The 26,946-nt window shown below is 39.6% G+C and overlaps 1 protein-coding gene across 1 annotated transcript in view; it reads left to right on the plus strand.

Annotated features, from left to right (window-relative positions):
* The window catches only part of LOC126481693 (protein lin-7 homolog C), a 55,633-nt gene that overhangs the window by 14,370 nt on the left and 14,317 nt on the right, over positions 1–26,946 (plus strand). The window contains exons 2-3 of the mRNA XM_050105641.1: positions 7,115–7,156; positions 18,215–18,573. Of these exons, the coding sequence (XP_049961598.1) occupies positions 7,115–7,156; positions 18,215–18,573 (401 nt within the window). The remainder of the gene's footprint in view (positions 1–7,114; positions 7,157–18,214; positions 18,574–26,946) is intronic.

Here is a 26,946-nt window from a genome sequence, read left to right on the forward strand (position 1 = left end):
TGTTACATGGTATTGTTTCTTTGTCGTCTTGCAGTTCTGTAGTCTTTAGATTTGTTAGGTTTCAAACATTGATTGTACACAAATGCAGTGTTTTACAAATAAATTACCCTGATGGTGGTACGACAGACTGTTAAATCTTCAAATTTAACACATATTTCGGACAACACAACAACACATATAAGTCACTGAGTAAGTTGACCTGTGTACAAGTCGGCATTCGATTAAACACTGAGTCTCAGTCTAGCGGCCGCTGCTCGGCTGCCCGCTTAGGTGGCGCAGCTGCTGCATGGCTGGCAGACAGCGCCGCGCGTAGAGGACGTGCGTAATTGCGCGGCGGCACTTTGAATAATCGGCTAGTCACAACACAGACATGTCTCCATATATCAAAATCATTTTCATTTGGTTTTTGCTGTTCAGACTGGGGTGCTCCCCTTGTAAGATGTGACAGTTCTTGGTAGAGCTACCTTTAGTAGCCACATTGTGAAATAAATCGTACATACTCTTGAGATTAATAATGGCTGTGTACTAGTAAAATGACATTTTATTATTATTATTATTATTATTAGTAGTAGTAGTAGTAGTAGTATATTTAATGAGCTCAATACTTAAAATCAGGCTTATAAGTATTACCGTATATTACTTCTAACACTTAGATAAAACTATTCAAGAAAGAGAAGGAAGAGTGGAAGGCAAATATACTTAATTTAGAACAAGGGCTGCAAGATATTAACACAAATTCTTTACAGGGTAATGGAAAAACTGTTAGAAGCTGACCTCGAGGAGGATCAGTTTGGATTCTGTAGAAATGGTGGAACACATGAGGCAATACTGACCCTACGACTTACCTTAGAAGATAGATTAAGGAAAGGCAAAAGTACATTTCTAGCATTTGTAGACTTAGAGAAAGCTTTTGACAATGTTGACTGGAATACTCTCTTTCAAATTCTGAAGGTGGCAGGGGTAAAATACAGGGAGCGAAAGGCTATTTACAATTTGTACAGAAACCAGATGGCAGTTATAAGAGTCGAGGGACATGAAAGGGAAGCAGTGGTTGGGAAGGGAGTGAGACAGGGTTGTAGCCTCTCCCCGATGTTATTCAATCTGTATATTGAGCAAGCAGTGAAGGAAACAAAAGAAATATTTTGTGTTGGAATTAAAATCCATGGAGAAGAAATAAAAACTTGGAGGTTTGTCAGTGACATTGTAATTCTGTCAGAGACAGAAAAGGACCTGGAAGACCAGTTGAACGGAATGGACAGTGTCGTGAAAGGAGGATATAGTACAGATTTAAGTGTCAGAATGTCATTTCTGAAAGTATTTGTATGAGTGAAGCCATGTATGGAAGTGAAACATGGACAATAACTAGTTTAGATAAGAAGAGAATAGAAGCTTTCGAAATATGATGTTACAGAAGAATGCTGAAGATTAGATGGGAGATGACGTAACTAATGTGGAGGTACTTAATAGAATTGGGAAGAAGAGGAAATTGTGGTCCAGCTTGACTAGAAGAAGGGATCGGTTGGTAGGACATGTTCTGAGGCATCAAGGGCTCACCAATTTAGTATTGGAGGGCAGCAGGGAGGGTAAAAATCGTAGAGGGAGACCAAGACATGAATACGCTAAGCAGATTCAGAAGGATGTAGGTTGCAGTAGTTACTTGGAGACGAAGAAGTTTGCGCAGGATGGAGTAGCATGGAGGGCCGCATCAAACCAAGTCTCTGGACTGAAGACCACATCAACAACAACAGAACAAGGGGGAGGGGGGAGGGGAAGTATGTAACAAATTATTTTTTTTTTGTGAAACACCAGTAATAATTATGTCATACATAACTGTTGAACAATCAGTTATGTTATTTTATGTGGTGTCTGCAAAAGATAAGTGGTAAATCATCATGACTCCATACTTCCAGCAATGCAGCATTCCCAGCAATCGGACTCAGTCACTGCTACATGTTCATGTGCACTAGAATAAAAAACATTGTAGATATTGTGGTGTACCTTTGAAATATCATCCCTAATCTCAGCTTTTGCTGATAGCAGACATACCCAATAGAAATTGTGGAGAATGAAGTTTTATATTTAGTCATCATAGTTTTTGGCCTATGTTTCAATACAATAATACCCATAAATTCAGACATCACGGTCTATGGAGAACAGTGACCTGATGCTATATTTAAGTTAGAATGAACAGTCAAGATCACAAAAATATTTGTTTATTTACCAATTTTGGCTTATGTAAAAGCCATCTTCAGAATTTTTGGCCCCCTATGGCTGGTGCTGGCAGCTCCTCGGTTGTCTCGTGATACGACAATCGTGTAGTTATGTGTTTTTGTGATCAGCCGAGAGATACATAAATTTCGTATGTATATAATTGGTTATTTCAAGTCATTGCATTATTTTTGTGTAAGTATCACCACAACCTTCAGGACAACATTAGTTATAATGTCCAATGATGTTTGCCTGCATTTTGAAATCCTATTGACTTGGAAGGAAGTAAATCACAATGCCATTCAGTGGTAAGTTCAGTATAACAAAGACATGACAACAGTCATGAATCACTGCAGGAATTAGGACTGTTGAGATCTTTAAAAATATTGGGAATCCAATATATCAGTATTTTAAAAAATATCTTTGTTGGCCCTCGATATCGTGAAAAAACGTACTGATATATCGACAGAAAAAATATCAATGTACTGTTACAGTATATTTATAATTTTTACTTATGGACCATCTGACAGCAACTGAATACAACACAGTTTTAGTGCCATATGCGTTTCGCCTTTATTTTCTGCAAGGCATCATCAGTGGCCTGGAATATGTACATATGTTTGCTATTTAATTTACAGTTTTTTCACTGTACCTATAGGTTATAAACAGTTCTGGTGGTTGGTATTTCCTATTAATGTAAATTAAATAGCAAACATATGTACATATTCCAGGCCACTGATGATGCCTTGCAGAAAATAAAGGCGAAACACATATGGCACTAAAATTGTGTTTTATTCAGTTGCTGTCAGAGGGTCCATAAGTAAAAATTATCAATATACTGTAATATTACACGCAATTGAGGAAGGCAGGGCTACAAAAGTTGAAGATATCAATGTACTGACCTATGAAAAATCAGCTGCACATTGTAAATACAGGCTGAAGCAAAATTCGCACTCTCGGGCTTTGCGGCATGACTCCTCACGTGTCAGCAATAAAAAAAATGTCGGTCCCAAAATCTTGTCCAGCGAGTACATCCAGCAGAAAAGTACATTAAAGAGTGGCAATCTGGCAACACTGTAACGACATGTATGGTAACTGCCTCTGTAAGCACACCTAAGATGTGCTGCATAGTTGGTGCAGTGGATAGAATTTTGGGTTAGCATGCAGGAGGTCGAAGGTCCAATCCTGCAGGTTGGGTTGCATCTTTTTATTTGCTAATTTCATTCTGACATTTCGTACTGTAATATACACAGTTTATTAGGTCATATGTATCCTAAATATACAACATTTTGTAATGCTGAACACAACAAATACGTGGTTAGATGAATAAGAAACAGACAGTGCAAACAAATGACCTGTCATAGGACAAAATAACTACAAAAACAATATCAGTTTTGAGACAGTACATTAACACATCATCTACTTGTAATTTACACTAAATGTAACATGAGTGCTTAGATGTCACACATTAGTAACCAGTGACAATAATAATGTCCATATTAATGACCACAAGACCTTAACAACAAAATATGTTGTACTCAGAACAACAGATGCTCAAAGCAACCTCCCTGCACGTCCAAACATTCCGCAACCTGCCTGATCATACAGCTCTGGGCCCTTTGCCGAAAAGTTGCATCAACAGTAACAAGAGCTGCATGAATATGCGCTACCAATTCTTCCACATTCATTGGCAGAGTAGAGTACACGTGCCCCTTCAGGTGTCCCCACAGGAAGACATCCAGGGGATTTAGGTCACATGAATGTGATGGCCATCCAAGTGGACCTCCACATCCAAGCCGTTTCCCTGAAAATGTTCTGTCCAAATACGGATGGCGGTCTGCAGAATGCAGGTGTTGCTGGAAAGCATGACGATAGGGGTGCAGCCCATGCTCGTGCAGCATGTTAACGACCGTGCATTGTGAGACACACAGCTGCCTTGCTATGTTCTGTGTACTTCACTGAAGGTTCTTGGTGTATGACCTCCAGAATAGCTTCCTCAGTTGCTGTAGTACGGTGAGTCCGTGGATGACTTCTGTCACGCAATGGTGGAAGGAGAGAACCTGACTCCCGAAGGTGCAGCTCCAGACAACAAAGCACATTTTTATATGGATGGCATCAATGAGGATGTCTAGCAGCGTATTCATGAGCGGCAACACCAGCCCGTTTATCAGATGCACCAAGGACCAAAGCATATCTACATATTCATTGTTTGTGTATGCCATACATGTGCCACACTGGTTTAGAGGTTTGCAATGAGAAAATTCGATACGTGTATGCATGTATATTGGAGTCTGTCACAGCCGCTTTACTCTACTTGCAACTAGTTCCTGTTTGGTGGACAGTGCATAAAGTACTAAAACGCCGTCGGTCCTGCGCCCTGTTCCACCTAACACGCATTACCCCTCTGACAGATATTGTTCTGCATGATTCATCCCGACACCGCTAATTGTGAAATGTTCGGTTTCAAATTACACTGTTTCCCTAATGGTAACATACATGATGTTTCCAAAATCCCATCGATAGAATAATAATAATAATAATAATAATAATAATAATAATAATGCATTGAGATATGTACTGAACAGCATGTTGTTACCAGACTCAGTGTTGAAAGACATAGTTAGTGGGACCATGGTGATATCACATACAAATAGTAACCAAGTTTTGACATTATTCACAAAGCACGTTGCTAGTCCTACTGGTAACATAAGGCCGTAATGAAATGTAATGCACCTGAATGAGGCAAAAATAATAGTTGGTACTAGTCCTTGGGGCCGTTGGAGGAGGATACAGAGAAAACGGGTTCGCATGTAGTAGATGAAGTGGTGCGATAAATTCATGCCCATGGCATGGAAAGGCCTCTTTCAATGGTGACCAATCTTCCATTTCTACGATTGTATTATGTAAGTGCAAAATTTGGAAAATTGAGGTAAGGTCTTATGGGACCAAACTACTGAGGCCATTGAACCCTAAGCTATGGACAAAACACACACACACACACACACACACACACACACACACACACACACACACACACACACACACACACACACACACACCTTGCCTGAGGGAGGACTCGAACCTCCGACGGGGGAGGAGCTGCACGGACCGTGACAAGGTGCCTCAGACCATGTGGCTATGCAAGTGAAAATGGTTTCTAGATGACCCACTGCAATCGCTATTGATGAATAAAATGCCAGATACAGTACCACCTGGACTACATTTACCTAACAAAAAACATATGCTTCAACCCAGGATCGAACGATTGACCTCCTGCTCACTAACCCTTAACTCTACCCCCTGCACCAACTGTACAGCACAACTGTTGTGTACTGACAGAGGTAGTTACCATACATGTAGTTACAGTGGTATCAGATTGCCACTCTGTAACATCCTTTTTGCCGGGTATACTCGCCGGACAAAATTTTTTACCGCTGGAATGTGAGTCGTCGCACTGTGAGGCTCGAGTGCGTGAATTTCGCTTCACCCTGTATACTGCCAGTTTCAGAGGTGTGTATTTAAGTGTTGATTTATTATTAGACATTCTGTACATCAACAAGTTAGCAGCCTGCTTATCCCCCTTAGAGCAAGAATTGAAAGGAAAATGATGCATGTTCACACTTGGTGATAACCACTTTGCTAACTATGGTAACTGTAAGTAAGTGGCACAGTAAAAGGTGTCCAATGGGTCCATCATTCGGTTTTATCACATATTGGATTTGTCCAGAACATCTCCTGTCGGCTTCCCGGTTTTTTCATTTCTGTAAACACTAGCGACCTAGTACTTGTGTCAGAATTGCATGGTGAAGTTAGACGTTGCAGTTTTTGTTAGTAGTACTGATTGCGTCAGCATTTCCACTCTTATGTCTTTGCCCACTGCAAAGACCAGTCTTGTCATTTAGATTTTTGTTCATCGTTTTCAGCAACTGTTTTTGAAGAATCATTTTTTAATGCAACTGGTGTGGTATTTCTTCATGTCAGGAATCTTGTAATCCCACCAACGTCCCCACCCCCACCCCAGTGCAGCCGGACTTCTTCTTCGTGCCATTTCTACTTGCTTCACACTGTTGGAGAAAGACTGGATGTAATGAAAGCTTAGAAAGTAGTAAGACTCCTTCAGACAGTGAAAGTAAAATTCTGTTGTATTGCAGTTTCAAAAGAACAATATTTACTGAACATTGCGAGAAAAATAGAATATAAAATAAAATAACAGCGCTCGCTATTGCTACTTCGGTATTGATATATCAGGAAAAGAAATATTGCAAATATGTATCAATATTTTTTGAGAAAAATATCGAGATGTTAATATTTTTTAAAGAGCTGTAGCAGGAATGCGTGTATGATGATTAAAAACAGACTGTATAATGTGTGGAAACATCAGGGGATATCTGGAGTTTGTGTAGGAATACGATATGCTAATGAAATCAGTTAATACATGTGAAAATATCAATATGACACACTGATTTTTGAAACGTGGATAGGAAATCAAGAAATAGTATTATGAAACTTAGTGCTTGGAAAAATGGAAAGTAGTTTGTAGACATTAGAGAAGCATGATGCACTGAAATTCAGTTATACAGAAAAAATACTTAAAATGACAACATTGATGAAATTGAAGTACAAGGTTGGAGCAGGAAATGCAAGCTACATTCAGAAACTTCTTGTAGTCAAAGGATGTCATGACACATCTAAAACTAGCTTTATAGTTGTAGATATAGAAAGTACATTTTGTGAGATGTTGTGAGTACTGGAATATGCTACACAAATCATTGAAGTCTGTGATTTTTACATTTGTGGACTAGAATGAAAGGAATTTTAGTGGTACCAGTTGCACATTTTAATGAACTCTTGCTGTCTCACTGTCAGAAAATAGAATCTTATTTGTGCAATTCTTTTTTTGTTCCAGATGTGAAGAGAGCTATTGAGCTTCTTGAAAAACTGGAAAAGAGTAAGTATATTCAATATTAACGTCTCCAGCATAGTTATAAATAAGAAAATAATGTGTGCTTGGTTTGATTTGAATATGCAGCGAGACGAAAGCAACTGATCTCTCAACTCACTGGAGCCCACCCACCAAAAACTGGAGTTTATTGTGCTGTTTCACTCTGTGTAATTCTAGTAAAGCCAACCAGAACCCTTAATAAGTAGTACCAGGCCCGTTCCTTGCCCTTATTAGACACGACTTCTTCATGTTCTATTGGCTTGAATAGCCTATGTTTTTTGTACGCTAGAGCTTCACATTGGAAGATTAGGTGTGGTGCAGTTTTATCATCCTAACCACATAGTCTACACTTAAGGATTTCTTCCTGTATACCCATTGTGTGTAAAAATTAAAGTTCCAGTCATGAGTCCTTTGATGAGTTTAATATATTATTCCTTTTCAGCTAAAGGGTTATTGTGAAACACAACTTCAACATCATTAGCTTGCCATGTTTTTGTTTTTGGGCCAAAGTCCCATGTTATGCATGATACCTTCTGATCCAGCTAGCAGTTTTGATTTTACTACTGCCTTAGTGATGCATTGCACCTGTCCTTGCCAGTCTTATCAGCTTGTTCAGTGCCACTAATCCCTGAGTGACCAGGGACCACAGCAGGTTTACCCTGTTGCTTTCCCCCAGTCTCCCAAGGGTTTCACAGCATTCTGCAATGATCTTATCTCATTGCAGAGGAGATTTCAGAGTTGTTTGGCTTTCTGAATAAATGTAGGTGCCATAATCCTTGTAGCACCTACTCAAGTTCTCCTCCACATGCACTCAGTTAATGGATATTTCCAAATGGAATACTGTGGCCAGTTTCCTAAAGAGACTGCTGTGCCCAGTCTAGGCTGTACCCCATATATTTTGGCTGCAGTCCCTTCATCTGTTTTCAACCCCTCAGTAAACGAGACTGTATTTCCTTAATAATGTTGTGGTTCATTCTTTCACTGCTCTCCTCTTCCGGTTGTTACACTGAAGGGTTTATAGAAGCAGCTGTAAGTTATTGCATGGTCAGCCGATATTTCCCTGACCCTTCCTGTATTTACCACACTTGCTATAATGGTATGAGATTCTGGATATCCTAAAAGAATCAACAGTTAGTTCTAATTTTTAACCTGTACACCCCTTCCTCCACTGTAAGCCAAAGGTGTAACAAGGGCATGTCCAAGATGATATCCATCCCAACAGTGGGTGTACTACTTATTCCACCTGTTTATGGCTATACAGGCCAGTCCCTGCACCTTGCCAAGCTCCTTGATTCTACCTTACTGTAGCCCCATAAATTATCATAAGTCTTATTACAGAGGTGTATGTCCAGTACATACTCCTTGTGTCTTTAGACCCCAATATTTACTACATTCCTTTCTAGTGCTCATAAGAGAACCTTCTGCCTTGGAATATATGTTCTTTATATGAGGGGATAATGATAGTTTTGCATCCATAGTTATACCTGGGTACTTCATTACCCCTCTCTGCTGGTACTGTTTCATTAAGGAGCTCAAGATTCCAGTATATGTGCTGGGTTTGCTTCCTCATAAATGGTACAAAAATAGGTTTTTTGGGACTAACTGTAGATCCTTTTTTCTGCACTAGTTTTCTGCAATGTCTAGTTTATATCATTACTAGCAAATTTGCCAAGTATTAGTACAATTAAATCATCTGTGTACTCTTGGCAAAAGTAGCCTCTAGCATTTAGTTCTTCAATGAGTTCATTACCATTCAGTTCCACAATAGTGGGGACAAAACTCCTCCTTGTGGACACCACAAGCTGCTGTTGATAACCATTTTCTCATTCACCACGGTGGCTTCTATCCTTCTTCTACTTAGCATGTTCTTAATCCACCTGCATATGGTGGTCTCAGCACCAAGCTCTTCTGCAGCTCTAACCATGGATTCAAAGGTTGTGTTGGTAAAAGCTCCTTTGATATCCAGGAAGCTGCAGAGAGCTATTTCCTGAAAGAGCAGAGCTTTTTCCACCTTCCCAAGAAGATGGTAAAGTACTCTTTGACATTATTTACCTGTTTGATATGTGTGTTCGTTTACATGTAGAGGAACCTCAATTAATCTCGATAATGTGCACATTAACCACTTTTTCTAATGACTTAGAAGAAAGGTTGACAGACTGATCGGTCTCATATCCCTGGCCTTGGTAGGATCAGTTCTCCCTAGCTTCAGAATGAAAACAACCCTCAGTGTCCTCCAAGCATTAGGAATGATTTGTGCTGTTAGGCTGTCCCCAAAGAGTCCACATAGGAATCTAATAAAATTTTCTTGTGTTTGTTGCAGTAGAGCTGGGAAGATACCTTCTGGTCCTGGTGACTTGAATGGTTGAAACATTCCCACTGCCTACTGGATTTTTTAAAAAATCAGCTTATTCTGTGGCAGATTCCCAGTTTTTCCTATGATTACCTGTAAACCAGTGTCCCTCAGGGACTTATTCCTGCTCTGTGTTATCTGCCAATGTGCCTTGAGGAAGGTGAGTCTTGTGGAGTGCATCCAGCACCTCACTTGCTGTCCTTGTATACTCACTATCTTCCTTCCTTAAAATACCACCTGGATTAGTTGATATTCTAGTAAGGATTTTATAGAGAATACCTTCCAAGAATATAGCTTTACTTGTTTGATACCAAGGTATGAGACGAGGGCCTCCACATATTTTGCCGATTGTTTTTTCTTCCATGCAAGGTTGAACGGTCTTCTTACCTGCTTTCTTTGCATTTCGAGACTGTCGTTCCACCAAGGTACAGTCCTGTTTGAACAGTTCTTTGTGATTGGGCAGTTTTCTAAATATGTAGTCGTAATGGTAGTATTTCAATCTCCACCTCATTAAAGTCATCCCACTGTCCCATCTCCTCACAGACAAAGATAAGGGTGCTTTTGTTCAGATAGACCCTCCTGAATTTGGATCCTGCACTTTTATCTCCCCCCCCCCCCCCCCTTTCCTGTCCCTCTCCCCAGTCTTCTCGAAGAGATCCATCTGAACAAACTCTATTTGATGTAAGATGATATTTACCAGTGGATATCCTGTTGGATAACTGCCATCTTGAAAACTGAGATTGCAATTCAGTAGGTCTGTTTCCCTATTTCCTGCGTCAGCTTAGTCTGGATCCATATATTGTGAGAATTTGGGGTGTTAGACTGCTCCGTTGTTCTCTCGTTTCCTGTCTTAGATTTAGACGGGGGTCTGATTAACTGCGAGGCAGTCTTTGTTTGTAGGTCTTTTGAGGAGTTTCCTTATCTATTTTCCAGACAAGGATTTACTCTTGACCTTCTCAGTAACAGTTTCCATTTCTTGGACTGGTCTATTGCCCAGTCCAATTGCGGAAACCGCTTTCATCAGTTCCAGCGCCAAAGCTTGGATGTTTGAGGTCACGTCAAGTCCCTCAGTTTTTATTTTGTTTTCTGTGTTCTCCATTTTAGTCCAACAAGAATTCAGGATGTATTCAGTTGACACCACAAAACCCCATGCGGCGCAAGGAAATTTACTTGTGGAGGTCTCTTGGTATCCCTAAGGCTCCGTTAATGACACGTCTGCCCATGTACCACGCATCCCTCAGCATGGATCGCATTACGCCTCAGATTGGGTATCTGGGTGACTAGGGGAAGACTGTGGGAATAGGTAGGGGAGAGATAGGGAGTTGTGGGACACTTTTTGTCTCCTTCATCCACTACCAGTAGCAGTGCTACCATTAGCATAGCCCTCAGCTTCTTGCGAACATACAAGCCTCTCCACCTGTATTGACAATGCTTCTACGAGGTGGTGTTGTCCTGAGAGGAATATGTACTTAATTGCATTCAATATTGTTTAGCTGAATGGCTAGTAGTAGCTCCCTTACACATTTTTACTATGTCTGTTAGACATAGTGCATTATATTTCAGATACTGTACACAGAATGTGTAAGGATTTTATTATTTTGTGTTATACCAAGATCAGTAGGACACAATAATTGAAGACTGTGCAAGGAAGCAGTTGTAGTATATGTAGTCAGAACACAATACAGTGGTCAGCCTACAATGCAAGGTGGTTCAGTGTTAAACACTGGATTCTCATTTACTTGTACAGCAGTTCAAAACCACATCCAGCCACCGAGATTTATATTTTTGGTGGTTTCTGTAAATCACTTACACCAACTGCTAGGATGGTTGCTTAGAAATGACATGGCGAACTTCCTCCTGTAACCTTCTATAACCCAAGCTTACATTTCATCTTTAATGACCTTGTCATAAACAGTACATTAAAACCTAATCATTCTTCCTTCCATTACCAGGCTTGAAAGCTGGAAATCTACATTAAGAAGGTTAAAAATTCCATGCTTATAAGAACAGAAATAATAGTGGATAAAAGAAAACAATTAGCTACTGTCATAGTTGTGTGCTCCAGCAGTCTGTTCCCTGATACATATTTGTATTCTTGTTCCTCCCTCCCACCCTCCCTCCCACCGTCCCTCCCTCCCTCCCATTACATGGGTTTCAGTTCTGGGACCACCACTGTGTTTACCATATATAAATGTATGCTAACAAGGCAGAAATAGTACTCGTCGCTGATGATTTGAGCATCATAATAGAGCTCAACTGAGCTGCTGCAACCCAAGATGAAATAGATGAACTATTTAAAAGTAATGTTGATTGCTTCTTATTAAATATTCCCTCACTTAATGTAGCAAAAGCACATTTCATTCATTTCTGTACGAAACAACATATCTCACCATCAGTAACAACACCACATGACATCTCTGTAAATAAACTTCTAAAGAAACAGAGATTACTGTATAATAGGTGTGAAACAAAGCATAGGGCTATAGATAGAAAGGTTCTGAATGAAATGCATTTGGCTGTCAAGAGAACAATGTGTGATGCCTTCAATGACTACTGTAGCAGAATATTTTCAAATGGTATTTCAGAAATAAACAAAGAAATTGTGGTCGTGTGTAAAGGCTGTCAGTGGCACCAAAGTTAGTGTTCAGTCCTTAGCGAATGACAGGAAATGAAACTGAGGGCTAGTTCTTGGAGGGGGGGGGGGGGGGGGGGGGGGGGGGGGAAACACGGGTCACAAATGTTTAAAAGAAGGGTAGTAGAAGTGATCCACAGAACTACTGTCCAATATCCTTGACACCAATTTGTTGCAGAATCTTATGACACATTAGGAGCTGAAATATAATGAGATATCTTAAATAGAATGACCTCAATGCCAGCCAGCTTAGATTCCAAAAACAATGATCATGTAGAACCCAACTTGCACTTTTCTTGCATGACACTACTGAAAGCTTTGGATCAGGGAGTCAGTCAGATGCAGTATTTCTTGATTTCTAAAGAGCATTTTACTCAGTACCACATCTATGCCTTATTGTCAAATGTGTGATCATATGGGGTATAAAGTGAAATTTATGAATGAATTGAGGACTTTTTGATAGGGAGGACACAGCATGTTATCTTGGATGGAGAGTTACCACAGATGTAAAAGTAAGTTCAGGTGTGCCCCAGAGAAGTGCCTTGGGACCCTTGCTGTTCACGTTCTATATCAGTTGCCTTACAGAGAGTGTTAATAGTAACCTCAAACTTTTTGCAGATGATGCTTTTATCTATGATGAAGTACAGTCTGAAAGAAGCTGCATAAATGTTCAGTCAGATCTTAATAAGATTTCAAAGTGGTCCAAAGATCAGCAACTTTGTTTAAATGTTCAAAAATGTAAAATTTTACGCTTCACAAAATGAAAACACGTACTGCCCTTTGACTATATATCAGTGAGTCACTGTTGGGAATCAGTCAACACATACAAATACCTGGGTGTAACAATTTGTAAGGATATGAAAGGGAATGATCACATAAGCTCGGTTGTGGATAAGGCAGGTGGTAGACTTTAGTTTATTGGTAGAATACTGGGGAAGTTCAATCAGTCTACAAAGGAGATTGCTTACAAATCACTTGTGCGACCAGTTCTAGAATATTGCCCGAGAGTGTGGGTTCTGTATCAGATAAGACTAACAGGGGATATTGAATATATACAGAGAAGGGCAGCAGGATTGGCCATAGGCTTGTTTGATCTGTGTGAGAGAGTTGCAGAGATGCTGAACGAACGTAACTGGAAGACTCTTGAAAATAGATGTAAACTATCCCGAGAAAGTCTATTAACTAAGTTTCGAGAACTTGCTTCAAACGACCCTAGCAATATACTACAAACCCCTATGTATTGCTCACATAGATATCTTGGGGGATAAAATTATAATTATTACTGCATGCATTGAAGCATTCAATCAATCAGTCTTCCCTCACTCCATACATGAATGGAAAGGGAAGAAAACCTAATAACTGATACAATGACATGTACCCTCTGCCGTGCACCTCATGGTGGTTTGCAGAGAATACATGCAGATTTAGATGGAGAAATAAAAAAAAAGTGATGGTTCAAAATTCACAGATGTAGGTATTGATAAGAACTTGATTTTGAAATCACAGTCATATGTTACAGATATTTCCTAATGCCTAAGTTCAGCAACATAATCTGTATGTGTAATTGATGATGAAAATATTCGAAAAATTAGCTTCCATTGCATACTTCCATTCATTGATGTCATATGGAATAATTTTCTGTCTTAATTCCACACACAGACACAAAGTGGCAGGTAAACAGAAATGGGTTAAATGTGGTGTAAAGGTGTTATCTGAAGGCCACTCTCAAATGTCATGTAGGAACTGTTAAAAAAATTAGGCATCCTAACAATAATGTTACGATAGATTTACTCTCTTATTAGATTTGTTGTGAAGAATGAGGCACAATTTGAAAATAATAGTAATATTCTTACCTATAACACTAGGAACAAAAATAGACCCCACTACCCACAATTTAACCTTACTCTTTGATTGAAAGGAACAAATTATGCAGCCATAAACATATTTTACTGTCTCAACTGTGAATTAAAAGTGCTGGCAGATAATGAAAGGTAAAAAATTTAAATCATTTATGCGTGGTAATGTCTTCTGCTCCATAAATAAGATTCTTAGTAGATAATATGTATGTGGTTTAGTAACTCTCATCTTTTTTGTGGATTAAGATTTAAAAAGAAAAAAAAAAAACAGTTATGAAAATAGCCAGCTTGTCGTGTTGTCATAGAGAAAACTAGTGTTATTTGTAAACCCATCGATGCATTCTGCATCATTCCATATTTCATGATCCAGGAACATACAAAAAACTAAACTAACTAACCCTTCTCCTTTCTTGTTAAGTAGAACATTTCTACCATTGTGGAGGAATTCGTGTACTAACATTCTGCAATTAATTCACCATTTTCATTCTTGTCAGTTAATACACCATCTACGGGAACTTTTCCATACTTCATACCGTGAATGGCTTCACACATCTTATGTGGCATTGTGCCCTTTCTGATCCACTTGTGAATGCTCCAGGGGAAGGACAATGTCCTGTACATCTCAGTAGGAGTCTGAATGTCTGTGATTTGACTATTGCCATTACTTGATATGTATCTAAGAGATAGTAATGTGTTCTATGAATCCTTTGAGAAGTTGGCTTCTTAAAATTCTTCCCTCAGGAGACTCATCCCACAATAGACGTATATTGATATTTGGGCTATCATTAGAGGGTGATGTCTGCCTACTAACACCATAGACCTTGTGCTAACTTCAAGAACTATTGCATATTTTGACAATGGGACATTTTGTGTATGAAGGATTGGAAATCATGTGAATGTTGGTTTAACTGTACAGAAACAACATCTTAAAACTGTCACAAGCTGTTATATTATTAATTTTTATTATTTCCATCTAGCTTCAATTTTAAATCATCATATCTACGAATATCACAAACATAACAAGAGAGGTCTGTTTGGTAATATAAGTAGTACAGGCAGAACACAGAGGTGCACTGTATGAAGCATCTCTGTTTTACAGTGCAGTTTAGTTTTTTTGCATCAGATGAACATAGTATGGGTGCCCATTGTATAGTGCAAAAATAGCTCTGTACAAATACATGAAAGCTGTTAAACACCATAAATCCATAAATACATTCACATAGCTAAGGAGACTCTGTATACTGTTGTTGTCTTTTGCTGTGATCTTCAGCTTGAAGACTGGTTTGGTGCACATCTCCATACTATTCGATCATGTGCAGGTCTCATCCCAATAACTACTTCCCTTGGCCTTCTTCTCTAATTTTTACCTGGTAAACCTCAAAGTTTTTATTTCATATCACTGAACTTCAGTTCCTTTTCCAAATTTTGTTTTCATTTCCTGTGCTGCTTCCTGAATGCCTTTCTTTAACTTGTCCCCTAAGAAAAGTCATAGGGTCAGGACAGTCTCACATGTTCCTATATTTCTTGTGAACCCAAACCAATTATCCCCGAGGTCAGCTTCTGACCACCGCTTCTGACTTATGACATTTCTCCTGTATTAAAATTTCAGTTGAAAATATTCTTGAAGAAGACAGAGAGATTTGAAAAAATATAAACTGGACTACTTTATGCGTAGCCATAGAAGTGCGACTCAGATACTAAACAGTACAGAATTTCCAGATGTTGCTATGGATTTTGCAATAATAGTAATGAATAGTACACTGCTTTCTTTTTTTTTTTTTTTATAGAAAGGAGGTGTACGGTAAATATTTGAGGCTTATAAGTGAAAGTATTGAAGGTCATTCAATAGAAGAGAAGTGATAGTAATACTAAAAGTAGTAAGTAGTGTAAGCTGCCTTATATGTAGGATGTTGAGTTTACCAAAGGCTGAAGGAAGAAAACTTTGAACAAAAATTACCTGGTCCTCTTTGTAGGGGTTGGGACAATGGACCTGCACCCCATTGCCTGGAAAAACACTAAACCTGCAAAAGAACCTCAAAGTAAGGCTTGTAACTGGACCAGAAACATAAAACAAACCAATTAATGAAAATGGACTTTGAATATAAGACCTTGGAATATACAAGGCTTACATACTAAGACAGAAGAGGTCTTCAAACAATTAGGTAAGGATAAGAGGGACATAATTGCCCTTACTGAGGGTGAGGAGCCAGACATGATGTGAACAAATTGCAGTGGCACTGATAAATGAAGAGCAAAAGCAGTAGTACTGCTTGCTGTAAACAAAAAGTGAAAAAGAGCATAAAAAATTGATTGGAAATAAACAAATGAATTATTAAAATAGAAACTGATTTGTGGTGTCACTCTGGTTTCAATAGCAGTATATGCAACAACACATGATACAGAAATGATGAATATTAGCAAAAAGAAATAATACTGCCTAAATGTAAGGGTTGGCAGTGCCCATGAGGACCAGGTAGTGGGATCTTTTGGAGAGAATATAGCTAGTAAGAATGGTGAAAGACTGATTGATATATGCTGAGAGCATGGACAGAAGGTAATGAATGGATAGTTTCAACATAAATTCATGTGTTTTCAACCGACACGTAAATGTAAGACCATAATAGACTACATTATATTAAGGCAAAGATCCCAACTTCGTACTGTGGATCCAAGGCTATATAGAAGACAGGAATGTAGCATTGATCTTCTGCTGCTAAACGTGAAAATTTTCTTTAAATATAAAAAAAAGAAACAGAGAACACTCAAAATAGCAACAGTGTCCTGAACAAGGTATAACCTAGAATTTCTCCAGACTGAGTCTATACAATTCGTGTACAAGTTAAGTTTGGCAGAAAAAAATATGGAAGATAAAGGAAGGTTCAGCAGAAGTTGTGTATTAATGTGTAAAAAATGTATTACGTGAGCCACCCATGAAGCATTAGTTCAGATTCCTAAATACAGGTACCATAACAACTGGTGGTGTCAGAATATGGAAGAGCAGCTGCAAGATAAACGGAAGGCATGCAGAAAATGTTCAGCTACGAAAGATCAAGATGATTGTTGGAAACTGTATGTTAAGAGTCAGAAGGGAAACGAAAAAAAAGTTAATATAAGCAAAAAACTGAAGTCGTGAGCAATAAATATGAGGAGGTAGAGAGATATGTAGGAGAAACAAATAAAAAAGGGCCTGGGAAATAGTAAAGGACCCAAGAAAAGAGAAGAAGAAAAACTTAAACATACCATTGATGAAGACGAAAGAGTGGATGAAAGAAATACTATGAAAATATGGTAAAAGAAAATCGAGAAGAGTTCCTGCAGCTAGAATCATGTACAATTAAAGAGGAGATAGTGGCTGGTGTTTCCTTAAAAGAACTACAGTAAAAAAAACTGAAAAATAGAATATCTTCAGGTCCAGTGGGAATTCCCATTGAGCTGATAAAAAAAGCAATGGAAGACATCCTGAAACTAATTCAACTTATCTTTAAGAAGTGTTTGATTAAAAAAGAAGACCCCAAAAGGGTGGAAGAAAAGCTTACTTGATACTTGATGAAAGAAATTCCTTACATTTAGCTCCACTCTGGCATTGAGCAAACCCAACAGGAACAAATGATGATTTGTCCACGACCAGGAGTCAAACCCAGATTTCCCGCTTTACATGAGGGGTCGCCTTTATCACCTCGGTTATCTGAACACATCGCCTCTCCGACCAAAATCTCCATATCCCACATGCTAGAGAGTAGTGCCCCCTATCCATTACTCCACTTGGTTGCAGCCTACCTGGATTCCTGCAAGGATTTGGCTACTCTTTTGCGTCCGAACTGAAGTATCATAAATCAACAAAAAGTACACACAACTTATCATAAGGAGTTACTGGTATTTTAGTTCCTGTGTTATTCTTTGGGAATCTGAGATGCCTTTATTTTAGTTAATTGAGCTTAAAACTTTTACAATGTGTAGCAGCTGCTAATTTTTCCTCGACTTACACTAACCACTGTATGTTGTGTCATCTGTGTCATGAAGTGCTATTTGTACAGATATACTCATACAAATTATACATCACCTGCCTATACATATCGGAATGTGTAAGTAAACCCATTATTAATAGACATAAACTCAATTATTAATCTTATTTTAACAAATTAATATTTAACTAAGCTGTCCATAATTCAGTAGCAGATGTAAGTCCTCAAAGATTTACCACGTCATGACCGTAATAATTTTTTCAGGTGGAGAAGTGCCAGCTACAAAACTTGCTGCACTACATAAGGTACTCCAGAGTGATTTTCTCAATGCTGTCAGGGAAGTCTATGAGCATGTTTATGAGACAGTAGATATTCAAGGATCACAGGATATACGGGCCTCTGCAACAGCTAAGGCAACTGTAGCAGCTTTTGCTGCTAGTGAAGGACATGCCCATCCTAGAGTAGTAGAATTACCTAAAACAGAAGAAGGGCTTGGCTTTAATGTTATGGGTGGAAAAGAACAAAACTCTCCTATATACATATCCCGCATAATTCCCGGAGGTGTAGCAGATCGTCATGGAGGCCTGAAGAGAGGAGATCAGCTACTTTCTGTGAATGGTGTTGTAAGTAAAAAGATGCTCACAGTTCAGTCAGACTGTTTCTTTGTCTCTGATTCTTGATTGCATGCTAGTTTGTAAGTGTGTGTGTGTGTGTGTGTGTGTGTGTGTGTGTGTGTGTGTGTGTGTGATGTGAAGGATCATATTTGTAGACAGAGTTTGCCGGCCGCTGTGGCCGAGTGGTTCTAGGCGTTTCAGTCCGGAACCGTGCTGCTGCTACAGTCACAGGTTCGAATCCTGCCTTGGGAATGGCTGTGTGTGATGTCCTTAGGTTAGTTAGGTGTAAGTAGTTCTAAGTCTATGGGACTGATGACGTCAGATGTTAAGTCCCATAGTGCTCAGAGCCATTTGAACCATTTTTGTAGACAGAGTTTGGATAATGGATCGACACATGGTAGAATGAAAGTGCTCATTTTACCAATGTCATTCTCAGTGATAATTTTCTGGACACTGTGTCAAATACATGATGATAACATTTTTTGGATTTCTGTGCATAGTACTTCAAGCAAGATGATGCATAGGTTATGACAGTGATCTTGGATTTGTCAGGAGCAAGGTTAAAATCCTTGTTTAGTCTCAAGATTAAAATTTTCTGTGTTTTTAAGAAAAATCATTTCAGGTGACTAGCAGGGTAATATATTGGGAAGGCCACAAAAGAATCCTTCCCTAAACTCCACCTGATGTAGTGCTCCATCTCTGGTGGCTATAATGTCCCACTCACTGAGACCTTTCCTTTCTTGCTCATATTAAAAGCACCTGTACATAGCACTGTCTTCGTTACTTTACTTCTTGCATGTCATTCACTTCTTCTTTGACTGTTGTTAATTTTCACTACATAATGATCTGTTACGACTCTGTAATGTCCATAACCACAACACCAGTGCTCTCTTCTATTTCCCCTTTCTGCATTTATCCACAAGGATAATACTGACAACATCTGTACAAAGTCTGTTGTGGCAGGCTTCTGAGCATAAACGTTGGATATCCAAGCTGTAGATTAGTCATGCTGCCATTTCTTTGCTATTATAAGAGCTGTACATGCCTCAGCAAAAAGTAAGAATTGGAGCTTACAGATAATGGGGGTCTCATCTTACATGCAGTGTTTGTAACTATACACAATCTTAACTTAAAGGTAAGCAATATGCAGAAGTGGTGAATGAGTATTGAAAGTTTTGTTGCAGTCCGAGCTCTATGGAATCTGCTACAGAACATCAGTATGTAGTCACGCACATTGGACAGTGCTTGTTTTTCAAATGCGTGTATATTGCTTAGATGCAGTTGACTTTTGTATCAGCTTGATGGCAGTGTTGCTGGCAGACCCTCACCTAAATAGGTCATTCACTTTAAACAGAAAAGATGAATTTTCAACTGTTGACAGTTAAATGTCGGTGCTTCAGGCTGTATCTCACCAAATTTTATAATAGTCCCACTCACTCCACCAGTGAGATGAAACGAATGAAGTTAAATGAAACATTTTTTGGGTTTCTATATTTTGAAATATACCACAAACAATGACTCACTTGTATATAATGGGGCTACTGCTTGTAATGTGAGAATATGTAGCTGTTTTTAATGTGTTTAGCCACCTATCTGATAAAAACACATAAATGTAGCTATTGTTAGTAGTTGTCCTGCCTCTCCCAGTGCTGACCAAATCATGAATTTATTGGAATTTCAGGTCAAGCATCTGTGAAATGCAACTTGACTGATTCGTGGAGCTGGTACCATGTACACCCCTAGATATGTTTTTTGTGCATAAATCTGTCCTGTTTGAAGAAGGCAATTTATGCTCATTGTAAAGGAATGTACAGAAAATGGAGTTCACAAACCACATAAGGTATTCTGAGACAACACTCTCTTAAACTGCTGTAGGTTTATAAAGTACATTGTCCACAGTTTGAAGACCTGTGAAGCATTTCCTCTTTGTGGATGGCCTTTTAATTGATTATTCTTCCTCTAGACTTGCAACATTATCTCTTTGTCTGTACATCTACATCTACATCTACATCCATACTCCGCAAGCCACCTGACGGTGTGTCACGGAGGGTACCTTGAGTACCTCTATCGGTTCTCCCTTCTATTCCAGTCTCATATTGTTCGTGGAAAGAAGGACTGTCGGTATGCCTCTGTGTGGGCTCTAATCTCTCTGATTTTATCCTCATGATCTCTTCGCGAGATATACGTGGGAGGGAGCAGTATACTGCTTGACTCCTCGGTGAAGGTATGTTCTCGAAACTTCAACAAAATCCCATACCAAGCTATTGAGCGTCTCTCCTGCAGAGTCTTCCACTGGAGTTTATCTATCATCTCCATAACACTTTCGTGATTACTAAATGATCCTGTAACAAAGCGCGCTGCTCTCCATTGGATCTTCTCTATCTCTTCTATCAACCCTATCTGGTACGGATCCCACACTGCTGAGCAGTATTCAAGCAGTGGGTAAACAAGTCTACTGTAACCTACTTCCTTTGTTTTTTGATTGCATTTCCTTAGGATTCTTCCAATGAATCTCAGTCTGGCATCTGCTTTACCGATGATCAACTTTATATGATCATTCCATTTTAAATCACTCCTAATGCGTACTCCGAGATAATTTATGGAATTAACTGCTTCCAGTTGCTGACCTGCTATATTGTAGCTAAATGACAAGGGATCAAGGGATCTTTCTTTCTATGTATTCGCAGCACATTACACTTGTCTACATTGAGATTCAATTGCCATTCCCTGCGCCATGCGTCAATTCGCTGCAGGTCCTCTTGCATTTCAGTACAATTTTTCGTTGTTACAGCCTCTCAATATACCACAGCATCATCCGCAAAAAGCCTCAGTGAACTTCTGATGTCATCCACAAGGTCATTTATGTATATTGTGAACAGCAATGGTCCTAAGACACTCCCCTGCGGCACACCTGAAATCACTCTTACTTCGGAAGACTTCTCTCCATTGAGAATGACATGCTGTGTTCTGTTATCTAGGAACTCTTCAATCCAATCACACAATTGGTCTGATAGTCCATATGCTCTTACTTTGTTCATTAAACGACTGTGGTGAACTGTATCGAATGCCTTGCGGAAGTCAAGAAACACGGCATCTACCTGGGAAACCGTGTCTATGGCCCTCTGAGTCTCGTGGACGAATAGCGCGAGATGGGTTTCACACGATCGTCTTTTTCGAAACCCATGCTGATTCCTACAGAGTAGACTTCTAGTCTCCAGAAAAGTCATTATACTCGAGCATAATACGTGTTCCAAAATTCTACTACTGATTGATGTTAGAGATATAGGTCTATAGTTCTGCACATCTGTTCAACGTCCCTTCTTGAAAACGGGGATGACCTGTGCCCTTTTCCAATCCTTTGGAATGCTACGCTCTTCTAGAGACCTACGATACACCACTGCAAGAAGGGGGGCAAGTTCCTTCGCGTACTCTGTGTAAAATCGAACTGGTATCCCATCAGGTCCAGTGGCCTTTCCTCTTTTGAGCGATTTTAATTGTTTCTCTATCCCTCTGTCATCTATTTCGATATCTACCATTTTATCATCTGTGTGAAACAACTTTCGGCCTTTAGTCTGTCGTCCTCTGTTTCAGTACCATTTTGGTCACAGAGTGTCTGGACATTTTGTTTTGATCCACCTACCACTTTGACATAAGACCAAAATTTCTTAGGATTTTCTGCGAAGCCAGTACATAGAACTTTACTATTGAATAGTTGTCACTTAAAAGCCAAGAGCAGTATTTGAACAGAACAGGTGTTAGTTTTCTTTCCTTGCAAACCATGTCAGTTTTATTTTAGCCTACCACAGTTACGACTGAGGGACTATGTTTTCGGTTAAAAAACAGTGAAGTTCTTGGAACCTCACATTTGACGCAAAGGGCCATTCCATGCCAAATGGTCTAATTTTGGAAAATGTTTCTGTATGACCATGATGAATTTTGATGAAATTTTATGTGAACATTGTTAAAGTTTTGCATTCATCAATGTAATACTTGTAGGGTTATAGTGATTTGTTTGACCCTATGGTGCAACTTTTAGCAGTGTACACCTGAGTTTTTGGCAACTTTGACACACAATATCTTTGACAGTACTTACCTGAAAGAAACTGATGTAAATCACCTTGTACAACTTTTTGCACTCTCTTATGTGTAACAATAAAAAAGATTTTGTAAGTGATTTTCTTACAGATGACTTGAAGCAAAATCGTTTGAAAAAATAGTCACTTAAAAAATGTAATAAGTTTAGGTTTTATATTTCTAGGAGTAAATGCATGATAAACCTGAAACTTTTCATTTGATAACTTACCATCACAAGGTCTTAGAATATAAAATCTAATGCATGTTTTGGTTTCCAGTAGTCTACAAATTGAGAGCAGACTTGACAATTTTTGTACAGATGCCAAAAATGGGTGTTTTCAGCCCACTTTTACCAAAATATATTTTCTGAAAGTGCTTTTGAACCATTTTCATTAGAAAGACCCTGTTCTGAACCACCTAAAAAACCAGATTTGGTTTTGCAATCCAAGTTTATAAGTCCCTAAAGAATAATAAGTTGAAGGTGCAGTGGAAGCATGCCCACATTTCACTGGTACTTACATTTAATCTGACATTTTTTATTATGTTTTATAATTGTTTAGGCATGCCTGGGGAATATAAACTCTGAAGTCCTAATGGATAAGAAATGAGAAAGGAATCAGAAAAAAACTGTAAAAAAGTAGCTTTTTTGTTTTTTAAGCATCTTTTAAGTGTTCAGCTCTGTAGAATTCTTTTTACAAAAAATGGAAGGGCGTAAAGATTTCAGTAATAAGGACAGAGTTCTATTTTTTCGTGTCTGCAATAGTATGATGTAATCACTTGAATTTCTCTGCATGGCAGTTTGCAGTCTACAGTTTAAAGAATGCACCCTACATTGCTGTGAAAAGTGAAAAGTGTCCTGGAACAGAAGCAATAGCATCTGTTGTTGCTAACTGTTTCATACAGTGTGATCCACAGGAAATTATTGTGTTAACCATTGGATCCTTGCTGATCAAAACACTGAGGACACAAAGCAAATGGCTGCAGATGAACTTATTGAAGAAGTAGGAACAAAAATTTGGAGTCTGTCATTCCATCATTACATTGGCAAGCATCAAAGTTTGCATGTTGAAGCCTTTAAATATGATCTAAAGGAATATGAGCAAATCATCCTAACAGAGTTTGCTGAAAACTATTCATTTATCATTCAGGGTGCAGTGCAAGGTTACCACAAGTAAAATAGTTGAGTGTCAATCCACCAATATGTCATCTCTTTTCCCCAAAATCAGAAGGTATATTCTACGAATTTTTTCATTGTCATTGGCTGACTGCAGCATGATGCAGTTCATGGGAAGTCACCTTGCGATGGAATTTATGGTGGAACAAAGTGATTAGCAGCTAGAGCGAGCTTGCAGCAGCCAGGTAATATGCATGGCCTTACGCCTATAAATCTGTTTCACTTTGGTTCTGAAAGCATGAAATGACACAGTGAAGAAAATTTTAAACAAGATTGTGTTGTAGTAGGAAATGGAGAAAATCTCTTCTTTTTTTTCCAGCTGATGAAATAATCTTTATGCATCTGCATGACCCATCAAATTCATTTTATTGACCATTAAGTGTGAAAAAGCTTCTGCATTTTTCCACCTAAGTGCTATCAACTGTCTTCACACCTTGCTTTTCTGGCTTGCCTCCCATTGTGTGATGGCTGCATTGTATTTCGTAAGGTATGACACACCACCTCTACTCCCTACTTTCCGCATTTCTGACCGAATATAATTGGTGTTCTATATTTGGTTCTGGGTATGTAAATATAAATTACTCATTGTTTTTTCATTATTCCTTGTATTTTTTATTATTTCATGTAATAGTAATTTCATGGCATAGTAGCCATTCCATTGTGTGGGAGGTCATCAAGTACCTGCACAGTGGTAGCCCATTGAACATGCAGAGATCACACTGTTTGTGCCTTCCTATGCAAGCCTAGGAGTATATGCCCATCATGGCTGGTGGAGGACTCTGGACAGAGATTTACTGGCCAGGTAACCGTTGCTGTGGCTGGGTGGCATCTGTGAGGAAAGCCCCCCTTTGGAGTAGCTGATAACATGGCGGAAGATTGTACATGAAGCAAGTTAAACTTTTTTCTGCTGGTGGCTGCACGTCTCCAGCAGTATCTTCAGAAGGGAATCATTATAATAATGCCGCGAGGTACAACCCCACGACATTCCCTTCCCTGTCAACGCTGCAGAAAGAGTGACAAACCAGCCATTTGGGAGCGAAATGCTTCACCCGTTACTTGCAGATACTGTTACTGCAGTGAAATGATTATTTTTTGTCAAAAACATTGCAGAAAATGGGGAAGTTGAATCATTGGGAAAAATGTCAAATGCTCATTATTAATTAAAAGTTACTCTGCTGCCCAATCTACACCTCTTCAGGCAGATGATCATCAAGGTAACATACCTGTGGCTGTTGCCCCACACACAACTTTTAATGTGATCCAGAGAATTATTTTCCACAAAGAAGTTATGCTCCAAAGAGATGAGGAGCTTCAGACTAATCTCCAGTGGCAAAGTGTATATTTTCACAGACGTGTACAAAAAGGGCCCAAGGATAATTGTACGGATCCAGACATCTTAGCCTTTGAAAGGATGTCCTAGAAAAAAACGTCATGGTGTACAGGTGATGGGAAACCATATGTACGACCACCTATTGAGGTACTTCAGACGTTTACACTTCGGGCGAATGTCATGCCACTGCACAACAAACCCAAAATGTGGCAACTGTGTATGATCACTCCATGAAGGACGTCCTTGTGAACGTCCACTTTTGTGTGTCAACTGCACAGAACATCACCCTACATGTTCAGCAGTTTGCCCAGTTTTCAAGAAAGAACAGAAGATCCGAGAATACAAATCTATTGACTGCCTGTCATATACTGATGTTTGGAAGAAATATGAATGCTTACATCCTGCGGATATGGTGCTCAATTTCGCTAACATCACGACCATTGCCCCCCCTCCCCCTCCTTCTCCCCCTCCCCCTCCCCCTCTCCCTCCCCCCCCCCCCATCCCCTACCTCAACCTTCCCCAAACCATATCTCCCGTCACCCTCCACTCCTGTGGTTCCTTAGTACCTTCTTCGGGAACCACTTTCCATACCCAGCCAGACAAGGTTTTCCTTATTCAACATCTACCAGTGACAGGGCTTTCTCTCAGGATCCCTCTCCCCAGTAACTCCCATATCGGAGGCCAGATGCCAAATAATGGCTGAAAGGGCCTGTGGGTTAGCCCCTTGAACCAACCTTGCCCACAAGAAGAATCAGGACAAGGCTTCTGCAGTGCCCATGGAGGCCTGATTCTGAACCAGTGTTTGTGGATGTGATTGTATCTCCACAGGTGACAGGCAGTGATCCTGTGGCATGACTGATCCTCCAGGCTCCTACATGCATATCCTGGCCGCTAGTCATGTGATTATTCAGTGTAATTGCAATGGGTACTGCTGTCACATGCTGGTACTGCAACACCATGTTTCCTCCTCTTCTGCAATTTGCATTGCTCTCCAAGAAACATGCTTAACTGGTGATCATCCTCCAAAACTCCATGGTTGTCATGCATTCTGTTAGAACCATGCTAGTCCCAAGAGGGCATCTTGGAGGGGTCTGTACCTTCATTTGTACAGATGTTGTCAAGGATTAGATTCCTCTTTGTATCTTGTTGCAGTAGCGGTGCAGGTGCAAATGATCTCTGCAGTTGCCATTTGCAAAATTTACCTACCTGTAGGCATCCCACTTATTTATGTTGAACTGATCACATTAATCCAACCTCTCCCCCTCCCACCGCCATCCCCTTCAGTGCACACCATGCCCTGTGGGAAAGTACCACTTCGTCTAATAGGGGCCTTCTAATTGACCAGCTTCTCACAGCCCATAATCTGTCCTTCCCAATGATGGTTCTCCTACCCACTTCAGTGCCACCCAAGTCATCTTTACAGCTATCCATCTAACACTCTCTTTCCCTAATCTTGTGGTTTCACTATGTTGCTCACTACAAAGCAACATTTATGATTGTGATCCTGCTATTTCCTTACCACTGCCAGACAGACTGAGTACCACATTGGGCACTTCATTGAGCCAGCTGGCCTTTGTATGCCTCTGCTGTTACATCCGCCGCCTCTCTGTGAGATTGCATTGACAAAGTTGCGCAAGGTGTCTCAAGTGTGACCATCCATGCCGCTGGAACTGCTCTTTCCTTTTCTACAGCCCCATCCCCCCGCCATCAGCTGGTACCACTGCAGACCAAAGACATTACAGTAGGTTTACTAACTCACCGAGAAGCCCTGCAACAATTCAAGCAACGTCCTTCACAGACCAGC

Source organism: Schistocerca serialis, chromosome 1, assembly GCF_023864345.2.
Source record: "Schistocerca serialis cubense isolate TAMUIC-IGC-003099 chromosome 1, iqSchSeri2.2, whole genome shotgun sequence".
In the NCBI taxonomy this organism is placed as follows: Eukaryota; Metazoa; Arthropoda; class Insecta; order Orthoptera; family Acrididae; genus Schistocerca; species Schistocerca serialis.